At 43.0% G+C, this 13,732-nt stretch overlaps 2 protein-coding genes across 6 annotated transcripts in view; both read right to left on the bottom strand.

The window, feature by feature from the left end:
- Window positions 1–6,258, bottom strand: part of PGAP1 (post-GPI attachment to proteins inositol deacylase 1) — a 37,810-nt gene extending 31,552 nt beyond the window's left edge. For 2 of the 3 annotated variants that reach the window (XM_042874874.1, XM_042874873.1), the window contains exons 1-2: window positions 6,140–6,242; window positions 1,199–1,352 (exon numbers count right to left, since the gene is read on the bottom strand). In XM_042874874.1, the coding sequence (XP_042730808.1) occupies window positions 1,199–1,352; window positions 6,140–6,172 (187 nt within the window). In that variant the 5' untranslated portion in view covers window positions 6,173–6,242. Of the gene's footprint in view, window positions 1–1,198; window positions 1,353–6,139 lie in introns of all 3 variants that reach the window. The other variant, XM_042874872.1, reaches the window with a different exon arrangement.
- A 2,929-nt stretch (window positions 6,259–9,187) lies between these two features.
- ANKRD44 (ankyrin repeat domain 44) overlaps window positions 9,188–13,732 on the bottom strand; it is a 109,517-nt gene continuing 104,972 nt past the window's right edge. For 2 of the 3 annotated variants that reach the window (XM_042874551.1, XM_042874552.1), the window contains exons 27-28: window positions 13,533–13,624; window positions 10,944–11,404 (exon numbers count right to left, since the gene is read on the bottom strand). In XM_042874551.1, the coding sequence (XP_042730485.1) occupies window positions 11,139–11,404; window positions 13,533–13,624 (358 nt within the window). In that variant the 3' untranslated portion in view covers window positions 10,944–11,138. Of the gene's footprint in view, window positions 9,915–10,943; window positions 11,405–13,532; window positions 13,625–13,732 lie in introns of those variants that run through there. The other variant, XM_042874553.1, reaches the window with a different exon arrangement.

Genomic DNA, 13,732 nt, shown 5'->3' with positions numbered 1-13,732 from the left:
GAATGCAAAATGCAGAAATCCCTCAGCTCTGCAGACAATGCTCTTGCTAGGGCTTTCTAAAATTTCTTGAGGACCATCAACTTTTAGAACAACATTTCCAATGGAGAGGGAAATGAAAGCACAAAGAACACTTTTCACACCTGATATCTTGAGGGACAAAATGCCCTTTTGACAAGGCCTTGCTTCTGACCTGTCATCCACCCAGGCTGCTGCTTAATACAGCCTTCATTCACAGTGCAGAACTCTCACTGCGTTCCACATCTGTGACAGGGATCTCTAACCTCCCAGTTTCAGGTTCGTTCCCAATATTTCAACCAGACTATCATCCTGTACTCGAAATCTGAATTTTGGAAATTTTAAAAGCTTGGTTTCAGTGCCCATGAAAGATAATGAAATCTCATCTTTCAGAAGTGCCCAGAACATACCAAAGGAGAAGCCCAGCAGCAGCACTTCCGCTTTCACTTCTCAGCAAACATGAGCACAGTTTCAAAAAGCTTGTGAATAACAGTTAGCAGCAACTCTGCTCTGCAGCAAGGCACCAGACTTAAAAGGTATTGTCCCATAATAAATACTAAATCAAATATGAATTCTCATGCCAAATCCTCTTAAAGCAAAAAAATAAAAACAACCCCACCACCAACAACACAGCAGTAATCTATTCTGAGCCAGTGATGAAGGCAGAACAGAATTATTTTAACAAAGATTTTGAAAAATGAGCCCAGCTTACTGCCAGTCTCCTTAAATCAATTTCTCAAAACAAAGAATAGATTTTAGAGGTTCTACTGTAAAGCAGCGTGTTATCTGTGGCATGTAACAGTACTGCAACTCACCAAACTTGTTCTTCGTACCTCCCCTACACGCAGGTACCATTCTATTTCCTGTTCTGCCATGTTTTTTGAGACAGTATTGCTTCACAGCAGCTTTGCAATACATTATACACCATCAGTTTTCCATACAGTATCTCCCATTATCATGATATTTATAACCTCCTCTGGATATTATTTTCTCTACAAGTCTGTAAGCATTTACAGAAAGTAAAACACTTTGCTTGAAACGGACCTGGACTAATAAAGATTTTCCCTGCCATAAGCAGATTGATGTTACAGCCCCTGTTGATGCTATTTCAAATAGAAAACCCCTTGCCATCACCTAATGCATAACTACTCTGCAGATGGGCTGTAATTTACCAAAGGCTTACCTTGTTTGTAACTGCCAGCATTTCCAGGAAGAAAGAGAATTGGAATGCCTGTCAATATCAGATTCTTGTTTTCTTCAGCATAATTCCCTTCTCCATAGAGGTAGAGCTCATACGCTGGATATCGTCTGGCTGTTTTCTTCGGTAATTTTATTTTCTGTTGCAAAAGAAAAATGCAGCACAGAATTAAAATACTACCTTTGAGGACACATGAACTCAATACAAAGGAGGCGGCCTGCACCCAGTAACAAGGCGTAGGGGCTCCAGACTTACTGAAGCACTGCTGATGCAGATTGGACTATTAGCATGCTCTCATTACAATGTATCCTGCATGAAAGCTGTGAACATGAAGACCCTGACGCCTGGAAATTCACCCAGTCACAGAAAACTAAGTAACATTTGTTTCTTGGAGAAAAGGCAGCTGCAGGGTGACCTCATTGCAGCCTTTCAATACCTAAAGGGAGCCTACAAACAGGAGGGGAACCAACTCGTTGAAAGGGTAGATCACTGTAGGACAAGGGGAAATGGTTTTAAGCTGAGGGAGGGGAGGTTTGGGTTGGATGTCAGGGGGAAGTTCTTTACAGAGAGAGTGAAGTGCTGGAACAGGCTGCCCAGAGAGGTTGTGGATGCTCCGTCCCTGGAGGTGTTCAAGGCCAGGTTGGATGGGGCCCTGGGCAGCCTGGTCTAGGATTAAATGGGGAGGTTGGTGGCCCTGCCTGTGGCAGGGGGTTGGAGATTTGTGATTCTTGAGGTCCCTTCCAATCCTGGCCATTCTGCGATTCTGTTTCTGAATGCTGACTTAAGCTTAAAGGAACCAAACTCTGACACCCAGCTCCTTGGAACACTTCCTGACTTTAACTGGATTTGAACAGCATGACTGCAATTACAATTCCGCAGTTGCACACTCCAAGCAAACTTTGCCTTGTGCCTCAGGTGAAAAAAGTGTTAAACCATAAATGCATCTCCCAGGACAAGAGATTTGAGACCAGGAACTGGGACATCTGTGTGATCCAAATTACTTATTTCTAATGCCTTTGGATGATTCTGGAGTCATGTCCGACATCACACAACTCAGAACAACCCTGCACTATTTGATGCAGCACTGAGGCTGAATCTCTAGAGTGTGACTATTGAAGTGACAGCAATTTCTGTGAGGGGAAAACCACATAGGGAGCAGGAACTGTCTCCAGTGATTCTTATGGAGACATCATCTGTAACGCGAACTTAAACAACAGAGCTAACCGCGTGAACATGGCTGAGCAGAAAGAAAGAAGCCCATTTCAACCTGAGGAGTTCTAGTCTTCGGAGTCAGTCGGTTGGGCCACAGACACACACTGGTAAAATCTCAAGAGCCAATTTACAGCCAAATGATATCCTAAAATGTCGTATTTCTTGTATTTGAAAAAATCAAACTAACTGAAAAACCGACCCACACCACACTGAACACTGCACTACAAGTTCCCAAAGAGCAAAGAACAAAACCTCGTGGAACCTGATGTCTTGCTTAAAGCTTAGGGCAGGGAGTCACAGCTCTCACAGCCCTGTTGACACTGCTCTAAACTAGATAAGCAGTAAGCAAGAAAACATCTAATTCACTTCCCTATAGATATTGGTTGGTTTGTAATTTCAGGTTTCCAAGATAAAGATTTATAACACTTCTAGAAGTACGAAGACATTACTTATAGCTCTCACTTACTTATGTTACCATCCATGGCACATCAGAGACAAATATAATTTAAAATATGTTAAGGTGCAATTTTTGTCTTAAGGAAACATTTTATTTTATGCAGCAAGAAAAGAATTAAACTCAGTTTTGCATCAAAAAATGTCTCTAAGGTCTCCGTTGAGAGCTTTGCCTACACAGAAGCAGCTCTGCCTCAGTTTCCTCTCAGCTGTGCCTATGGGGAAGCTGTACTTCTTTCCCCCATGTATCACTCCTCCCTTCCCCTCTTATTCCCTGTCTGTTCCTCCTTAACTGAGGACCTTTTCCTTTCTCCCTCAGTTTTCAAACTGTTTCCCATACCAGCTATTGGCAACCCCCCCTTATGGTCTTCCATACACGTTTGTAATGGAAGATTAAGATATATCTCAAGTTTTCTGTAATGTGCGTATACGTATACATATATCACATTATAAATACACACAAATAGTTGTAATTCCTTCACTCTGAACAAAAAGCACTGGGCTCTGTTCAGGCCTGACGCTTGCAGATCACCCATACAATCTCCTTTTTCAAAGGCATTCAGGTTTCTGTGCAAAAAAAAAGCACAGACCCATCCTTGCATTAAGTGAAACAAGCCTTCATTAGTAAGCTAAATACACTTCCCAACTGGCCAAATAATCTGTTCAGCTGCTCCTCCACGGCACCATTCTGGTTTGTCAAAAGCTTTCAGGTAACATAAAAGCCAAACAAACTGTCACCTTCAGGTCAACATCCCAAGCAAAAACCTACACAAACCATGAGAACTGTACAGCCACAGTATTGGTGTTTTCTTCCTGCAAATTGAGGAGCCCCACTATTACAACAGTATGGTGACAGAGTCCAAGTGTGAAGCAGGCCGCCCTGTTCCATGTGGGGGTTTTAGGTCTTGAATTCCCAGGACCTCAGTTACATAATTTGCTGTAATGAGTCACAGCAATTTGTTACAATGTCAATGTAGGCTTCCTTTTTCATCTTACTGCCATGGAAATAAGGCGTATGGGAAAAAGCCCTCCATACCAACTTTGGAATCTCTCACTGAGGTGAGCCCAACAGGACAAGGATTGGTTATACTCAAATGTTGTGGTTTACAACTCTGGGGGATGGGAGGGGAGGGAAGGAGGAAGGGTGAGAGGGAAGAAAAAAAAAAAGAAGAGAGAAATAAAAAGGTTAAGAAGAAAAACAAAAATCCATGCCAATATTCTTCTACTTGGTATTAGCTCAACAGCGAGCTGTAAGAAAAACATGGATTCCAGAAAATCAAACCTACTGTGCTTCAGTGTTCAAGGAACTGCCTGTTGTGTAATGCAACACCCAAACCAGAAAGAACAGGCACCCCTACCTGATAGTTTTGCCTGGTAACGTCACACCAATGGCAGCACTGCAAAGTCCATGCGTTAAAATGAAAACAAACAACCCCTCCAAGAACAAGCAGGTAGCTGAAAGGTACGATGACTTCACTAACCCAAACAAGTTGATATTATCCTCAGGAAGCACTGCTTTCCACACAGTCAGAGTTTACTCTGGGAGCAGTTGCTGTGAGAGGCAGCAGCACAGCCACACGTGATGTGCATGGCTCCACATGGAGCTGCTGCCACTTCCCTGTCCCTGTGCTCATCCCGGGCCTCACACTTCTTACAGCACAGAACCTATGTTATGGAGAATACAAGCACTGACATGGCAAGTAAACATAGAAGGTGTGTGCTGGCAGATGGTAATTTCAGGCTACGCCTGATAACATCCAGATGTTGTGGCCAGTAGGGTCAGGGAGGTGATTGTCCCCCTCTTCTCTGCCCTCGTGAGGCCCCATCTGGAGTACTGTATTCATTGGGTCCCCCAGTGCAGGAAGGATCCCAAGCTGTTGGAACGGGTCTACAGAAGGGCCATGAGGATGATCAGAGGGCTGGAGCACCTCTCCTACGAGGACAGGCTAAGGGAGTTGGGCTCATTCAGCTTGCAGAAAAGGAGGCTCTGGGGAGACCTGATATAGATATAGTTCTTCCTTAAAGGAAGCTTACATGCAGCAGAAAAATCAATTCTAAACACAGGTAGGTAATGAAAGGACAAGAAGGAAGAGTTTTAAGCTGAGAAAGGGAAGATATAGATTGGATGTGGGAAATTTTTCCACTCAGAAAGTGGTGAAGCACTAGCACAGCTGTCCAGAGGAGTTGTGGGTGCCCCATCCTGGAGCCGTTCGGGGCCATGCTGAACGGGGCCCTGAGCATCCTGAGCTGGTGGCTGGCAGCCTGCCCACAGCAGGGGTTGGAAGCAGGTTATCTTTGAGGTGCCTTCCGACACAAACCATTCTAGGATTTTGCCAGTAACTTTGATTTGGTGGCTTCAGACTGAACCTGAAGTAGGGTCTGGCTACCAGGAGACCTCAAAATTTACTGCATGATGTTTAAGTGTTTGCGTTCTTTGTCAGCACGGTAGAGTAAAATTGTTCAAGCAGCTCTCTTCTGGATGCCACCATCGAAACGACCTGACCATACCAAGGTTACCAGACACACATTAACTGATCCAAAATGAACGCACCGCTTCAGTACAGCAGATTTCCAAAGAGATTTTTACAAAGGCTTCGTCAGCAAAGCCCCATCAGGCGCGCAGCCCTCCCAGCTGCCGGCAGCGCTCACCTGAGCGCCTCTGCTCGCCGACCCGAGGCACAGGCTGACGGCTGAGCTTCCCCCTCCTCATACAGCCGCCTGGCACCCCGCAGAGCACGCAAGGACCGTGAGACGGAACGAGCCTCGGCCTGCGAGCACCGACGGCTCCGCACTGTGCTGATGGAGCACCTGGCCGACCAATTCCTCTTACACAAGAGGAACGTGCCCCTGACTGGTCTCACCGCGATCACAAATAACACACCTATAACTACCAGGTAGAGGAAAAAGCAGCAATCTTTGGTCTTCTTTTGCGCAGGTGACAGCACTACACGTAACCCCACAAGTAGATGGCTATTTTCTAGCCGCTCAGGGCGCACCGCCCAGCCCCACAACTCGCCCAGGCTGCAGCCCCCTTCCCGACAGCAGCACGCCGGGCACACACGAGTTCGGAGCCGCCAGCAGCCGTCCCCCTACAGCTGCCTTCGACCGCACGACGGGGCCGAGGAGAGCCGTCCCCGGCTGCGCCCCGGCGGAGCGGTGAGGCCCCGACAGCCGCGGGGCGGCGCGATGCCACCTCACCCGCCCGGCAGCCGCCACCTGTTACGCCATCGCCGCCTCCCTCCCCGCGCAGCCCCCGCTCACCAGGTACTCGGGGTACTCGTACATGTAGGTCATGCTGCACCGGTTCTCCTCGTAAACGAACAGCACATCCCGCACCCCCAGCAGCACCAGCGCCGCCAGAGCCCCGTACAGCACCGCCGCCACGGCGGGCAGCCGCCGGCCAGCCCGCCCCATGGCGCCCCGCCACGCTGAGCTGCGAAGCGGCGCGGAGGCCGCCTCTCCTCGCCAGCCGTCCGCGCGCAGACACGGCGGGGCGGGGCCGGCACCGCCCGGGAGGCGGAGCGGGCGGCCGCCATCTTGGGAAGGGCGGGCGCTGGACCGGCACTTCCTCACAGGTCCGCCCGTGGCGGGGCGGCCGCGCGTGCCGTGATGGGGAGCTCAGGGTGCGCTGCCGCCGCCGCCTTCCGCTCGGTGCCGCGTGCGGGAGAACCACCGTCCCGGCATCGCGGGAGCGGGGCCGCTTCCCGTTCTTTAAACGAAGCGCCCTCGGAGCACCGCCCCCGCGCTGAATATTTACGCGTTCCCCTCATTTGAATAAACAAACAAAACGTACTCCGTTTTTCTGACAGTATTTGTACCATTTTTATTTGTAAAAATAACCATCTGAATGCATATCAAGTGTAGTTCACGGGTGGGGTTTCTCGTTACATTAATACAGCATTCAGTAGTTGAAAGGAGTTAACAAACTGTGCTTGAGAGGGGCGGGCTGAGGCGCCGCATCCTGCCTCGGGAATACGGGACGTCGAGCCGAAGGCTGCCGTTTACAAAAGAAAACAATACCGACAGAACCCCACCGAAACGATGCAACAACATTTCATATCGTTTATTACAAACGTTATGCAAAATATAACACTGGCACCAGATTCGTATCACCGTGGGTTGTAAGGATATATTGCACATGCTAAAGCATAAGATATGAGACAAAACCTACAAAACATGAGATATTGGCTTTAATATGTAATCACTGCATACAAACGCATAAAGTCACATTTACACGCACGCTCGGATTGTCACTAGTTTCAAACGCCCTTTCCTATAACACTGACCTAAGGTTTACTTTGTGTAATAAGAAAGCCTTTTCAGCACTGCAAAAATTAGACGTTATTCCTATAGAAATTTAGCATATCGATTTTCATTTCAATGCAGGTAGAACATACGAAAAGGAGAAACACTTTGTACATTCAAAGAAGGTTTGAAATGAAAATTTACTGGTGATATATTGCTTCTGTAACACTCAAATGAGGAGGAAAAACAACAACAACAAAAAAAAAAAATGACAACTTCCACAAAACATTTCCATCATACGCAAATATAAAAAGGCACTCTAATATTTCTTACAAGACTAAGAATAAAAATCACAATTTCTTTTTTAAAATCATCGTCAAGATACACAACCGAGTTTCTCAACAGTACAATGGATAAACGGTTCATTTCATGTGTTTGTCCTCCTTTCATCATCTGGCAGTGGTTTACTGCATAAAAGTACCAAACACATTATGGTGCCCTTTTAGTAGCGATGAGCAGAAATCCCCTGAGCTATTTCACAGCAATTCAGGCAGTCCGGAGGTTGTAACTCAGTATCTGTGAGAGAGACACGGACCCAATCCCGCCATGGATTCCACCTGCGACTGTGGTTAAAACACAGGATGGGACCATCCTGCTAATAAAGCTGGGCAGGCTGCTGCCCGTACCAAACACCCACTGTTTGGTGCAGATACAGCAGTAGTCCATCTACTGCAAATTGCAGGATCTGGGGTTAAGTGCAACAATTATGTGTGATTAACTCTACCCTCGTACAACGTCCACAGAAAGGCAAGGTAATTATTTACAAGAGTAAAATTATTCCCATGCCCTAAATAACTAATTAACTGCTACAAGCGATAAATTATATTACAGCTTAACGTATTGGCATACATGAAAAGGGATTCTGGCAACTCAGGTGAGATCTGAGGCAGGCCAATGCTGCGTACATCCAAGCGCCTTGCTCCTGTCCCTTCTCCTAAGAACACCATGCTCAGAACACGGCTTTCCCAATGCCCTTAGGATGCCAACACATCATACTTTTCCAAGATTTCTGGAGTATTGAGTACTTACGTCACCACTGGGTTACAGAAATGATTTCTCAATTAAGTTCAGATTTGATTCCTAGAAGGTACAAATTAATTCAGTAATCACCTATGCTTCTGTAACACTGCATCCATCGTAAGCAGCAGCAGATATTGCACTACCTGTTACCAGAGTTAGGAGGTATTGCAAACACACAGAAATATTTTCAGTAACTGTGTGGCAGTGAGTAAAAATACTGGTTTTTATTTTCTTTTTGAATGCCTGCTTCAGATAAGACAACATCCTCCTTGAAAAGAGGACTGGTTTTCTCCAAATGAAATGATTTCGTATAGGATAACATATCTCTGCATTTCAGGGTTGGACTATGATTAATCTCTGTTTGAAGTAAGATGAAGGTGCTGCCTATCAGGCAGGTGCCAGCCATTTCCCATTGGTTTGTTCATTTTAAATGCCACCCTTCCACAGAAACAAAAGTAGTAAAATGTGGGATTTCCATTCATTTCTCAGCAGACACCACTGAAAACCAACAACTGTCTCTTATTTTCAGTGCTTGAAGTGAGGTGGTTATTGCTATTTTGCAGCTTTTACAAGCTGAAACTTTGAATAAAGTCAATGATAAAAATGTTCTGTGCTATTTCTGAGGAGGAAACCACAGTTTCAGGTGCTCTATCATTCTACTGCAGAAAAGGCAGGGTTCAGGGAAAACATCATTATCCTCACAGAGCTGCCTCTCAGGATTTTTTGTTGCAATTTTTGGAAATGAATTATTGTTCAAGAAAAGAATGCTTAATTTTAGCAAGGCAAAATGAACAATATATCATTTTTCTAACTGAAGAACTGAAGTTTGCAGACAGCTTTTAAACAGTTCAGTGGAACACAGCTAAAAACTGCAACTAAACTAGAAATCCCTACTGTTCATCTACCCTGCCAAAAGTGTACACTGAAGCAGCAGCTCTTCTCCCTCTCCCTCCAAAGACTTAGGCCTGCAGACATTCTGATCACTGGAACTTCAACATCCCACTCTATGCTATATTACCCTTCTCCTCTTTCCTGTGGCTGTACAGTGTTCTCTCACTTGTCTAGCAATGTTTTGGATCCCTTTCTTATGCTCTTAAATGATCATGCATTTTACCAATATAGCCTGTGGACTTCATCTTTGTATTCCAAGTGGTAAGATGGGTGCACTTCCCAAGTGCATAACTCCCTTCTTTCCACTCAGGCCATCACTCCTGCCTCGATTCACATTTAATTTTGCATTATGCTGAAAAATATGCACAAATACTACCATAGAGAAAAAGCTATAGTTATTTTTCCTGGGCATTTGTTTCATTTCAAATAAATATAAACACATTTACATTAAAAGCATATGAACATTTTCCTTAGCCTGAAAAAAAAAAAAAAACAACAAAAAAAGAACAAACCTGTGGTCAACACATTGTTAGTTACAAATGTCATCTTGAAACCTGTGTCATAAAATGTAAAATTCACTCAAGACTAGTCATTACCTCAAAAGTTTATATTTTCGTGGTTTAGAAAAGCTACTTCATTATGTCACTCACATTTGAAGAAAAAATAAAAGCAATAAAGTCTTCCATTTATTCACTGAAGCATTTTGGTCCTCTTGGTAGAGCTGGTTAGTTTGGATAGGCGTTTGTTTTGTTTATAAAGTCTCATTCTTCCTTTTGTACATCTGTTGTAGAAGAGGGTCGGGGTCCATTTGACCTAGAAACTTTGGCAGAAGGAGTAAACATATTCACAAAGCTGACATTGCTTTCAAAGCTGGTGACAAAAGGCTCTTAGCGTGCATCTCCAATCCCCTGCCTGGTCCATTTTTGTTTTCTCTCCTGTTTGGTATTTCAACTTTTGGTGTTACGCTTTCATTGCTTTACCTTTGTTCTGTCAATCCAAACAGTGGCAAAAGTGTTTTAAAAATCAATACTGTCTACAGTAAAAACAAGGTATTTAAGCATTGGAAAAAAAAAATCCCTTCAAGTTGGCAAGACATCACAAACCTTTATGTACACCTTTGCCTACACCTGATTTTTCGTTTCTGTTCTGATACTAGCTAGATTCCTGGTTAACAGCTCAGGTGACAGAAACTTCTATTGACCTTAATTCCTTAATTCTGTAGTGCAAATCAACTGTTCATGCTTGTGCTGAATTGAGGTGTGGGGGGGAGGACCAAGCCATTTCCATTTTCACAAGTGTTTCCACTAACATCAGTGGGACATATGTTAAGACAAGTAGAATTTGGCCTGAAGAGCTAATATTTTTCTGATTGTGTGCTGTAACTAATAACTGTAAAAAAGTGCCTTCTGTACGTTTAAGTGCTTAATGCATGCGGAATGTAAAACATTTCTTTTCCTGTAAAAAAGTAATACAGGCAGATTTAAGATTTACAACTTTACCTTTGGTTTGTGTGAAAAAAAATACCTAATTATTAGAGCCCCTGGAACTAAGAAACAGACAGATAGAGAAAAATGATGATGCTATGAAGGCTACGTTGGAAACACATTTGTGTACTAATAGTACAGCTAAATCACTTAAGTACTTTTTACAAACAATTCCCTGTTTAATTGTGCTGTCAAAAAGAAAAAAAAAGGCATTTTCTTTCTCTCTTTTTTTTTTTCTTCTTTTTTTCTTTTTCTTTTTTTTTTTTTTTTAATACTTGAAGTTAGAGGTAGAGACTTTCCACAGGGGCACTTAGGGCCTAAAGAAAACACGAGGAAGACAAAAAGCCACAGAACAGTAATGGGAATACGTTCCAGTAAATGCCCCCAACTTGGTTATTTAAAGGCTTAATTCTCATCAGCACTACAAATCTCAACACCTACTTGTCAAGAGTCATAGTTAAGAATATCGCAGTGGGATTTAAGCTGTCTTCAAAGAAAAAACAAAAACAAAAAACTGAAAGGAAATAGTAACGAAATAAAATTTTTTGAATACCAAAAAGTCAAAATGTTTCAGAATCAGAATCATTTTCATTGTACCCATCCTCTGTTCCTAGGTTATTACTCAAGGGCTTATTGTAAGAGTTAATGCTACCCATAGCGGAGCCATCGCAGAGATGTGTCCTGCCCAAACTGTCTTTTTTATAACAAGCGAAGTTGAAAGCCGTCATTGAACTGGAAGGAGAAAAAGGCATCATGGTAGCCAAAATGAGTGCCAGGCAGTCAGCCACGTCTTTGTTAGGAGCGCAAGCCAGGGCTGGCGTATGACCTGGGCACAAACGCAGACAAGGCAACGGTTAGTACTAAGGGTACTGAGAACGGCACTGAGCAATCCTCATATACATCTCTAGAGCACTTTGTAGGCAGGAGATGTATGTCCAGTTACAGTCACATGCCAAGCAGCAGGGGTGTGTTACTGTTCTCAAATTAGACATGCTGGGAAGATACACACTTCGTAGAGCATTTAAATCGCTGTGACCACAAGCACTGCTTTTTTTAAATCAAGGCAAACAGACTCCACAACAATATAAATAAAAGCACTTGCCAAACATGATTCTACAGCACAAACAATACGGTGGATACAGAACACGGGTGTACAGCAACAGAGACAGAAACTGGCTTCAGTTTCTGCACAGATGAACAAGTCTCATTCTGAGAACAACGGCTTTCATTGAAACATGACAGATATTAGTTTAATCATATTTTGAAGTAACAAGCAAACAATTTCAAAGATTGGTCGGTTGAGAACATACTCAACTCAGAGAATTTATTTAGGAATTAAATTTAAGAAACTAATCAGATCAACATACGTGGTACATGTACAGCAAGTAGGACTATCTGGATATTTTTCACAATTTGCATTATGTTAGAAGAACAATGACTGTATTCAGTAAGCATGGCCTATGTTTTGTAATGTGAAGTTAAAATAATACTGGTATCAGTAACTGTAAGAATGGGGAGCCATCAAGTTTGCCTTCACTGCAGTTTAACTTTGCACCTGTTCAAGTGCTTCCCCAAATCAGCTCTTCACATACACACATCTTTGAAATGGATGTGCTGATTTTGCTTTCTATCTACCAGTTTTACATGTTGCTATGTAGTACTTCAGGACTTTCCAACAACTCCTCTATTCTAAGTGCAAAGAGTTCTTTTGCAGATTGCTTCAATCTTAATCTAAAGCAATGACCTCCACTGATATCCTACTGCCTCAAATAAGCTGAAAACATCTGCAGCAGGTGAGTTTGAGAACAGCTTTGCAGCAAACTACCCACACTCAGGCATCAACAGCAGTGAATAAATACTCTCAATAGAACTCCCTCTTCTACTGTGTTCCAAGTGCAAGCGTTCTTTAGAACTATACTTTTACTAAGATTGTACTTAAATTTTTCTCTTCTGCTCTGTGTAAGCAGCTACTCAAAAAAAAAAATCAAGCTAGTATCAAATTTAAACTTAATTTTCACTCATTACATACATGCAAATTGGCTAGATCTGCATGTATGATTTTACCTATAAAAAAACTATGGTTAGAAGCTAGTCCGGTTCACTTTCCTGTCCCCTTTCTCTAAATGAGGTTAGGGCCAGATGACTTCTGCAGGACTCCTTCATGCAAGTCCATCTGGTAGCATCTGGTTAACAATAAATACCACTCCGCCCTTTTCATCCATAGATCTCAAAATGTCTTGCAATAATGACTAAGTAGCAGTATTGTTGCTTTACAGATACAGCAAGATGGAAGTACTGAATCGTTACATTAATGCCATGAAGTCCGTATTTTAAGAGAAAGCAGCATATTTCAGGAAGACTTTGTAATAAAAAATAGAAGCACAACCCTCTATAGACTCTGTAATGTTTAAGGAAGGACTTCATTGAGATCTGAAATAAAATTATCAGATTTATTAACTAATCATTTATTTTAGGAGGCAACAGTAATTAATTTGCATCTTGGGTTAGGTCAGACAGTTGGAAACGACAAGTTTTGCTCTCAGAATGAACCAGGACACAATCAAACAAATGATGATGATTTTCTTCCTACCCATTAAAACATGCGCTGATTGAATGCATAATCCTTAATTCTTCTGCAAGGAGTCAGAATTATCCGGCGCCACTTGCATGTTTAGGAAATTCAAGTTACCACTGCACTCAAGCATTAAAAAAGACTAGCTGTTGACAGTACATGCAAAATGAACAGTAAAAGGGACCACTGTGATGTTGAGAATACATTTTTATATTAACAAAAAAAAAAAGTGTCCTTTTTAATATACTCACACAGCTCACTGTTCTTGGAAGAATATAAGCATCAATGATGCCTACAAGCTTTTAAGTCTATTGCTTCAGTCTGTGGTAAAATTACATATTAGGTACCTACTGAAGATTGTCTGAGCATATTATTTACTTACCATTTTCATCTACTGCTAGGACACATGCCCCTTTCGCTAGTAACTCCTCAACCACCATCTTTAAGCCATTACGTGCAGCAATATGGAGAGGTCTACAAAGCAGAACAACAAAACTCAAGTTTATTTTAAAATAATTATTCTAAGGAAAGCTAGGTTGCTCCTGTTTAGAAGCAGCTAATGGGAGAGGAAGAACAACTGCA

Source organism: Lagopus leucura, unplaced genomic scaffold (assembly GCF_019238085.1).
Source record: "Lagopus leucura isolate 7727_CA_CO unplaced genomic scaffold, USGS_WTPT01 Super-Scaffold_100012, whole genome shotgun sequence".
Classification (NCBI taxonomy): domain Eukaryota; kingdom Metazoa; phylum Chordata; class Aves; order Galliformes; family Phasianidae; genus Lagopus; species Lagopus leucura.
The sequence above is the reverse complement of the archived record's forward strand: the minus strand, read 5'-3'. Positions and strand labels throughout refer to the sequence as shown.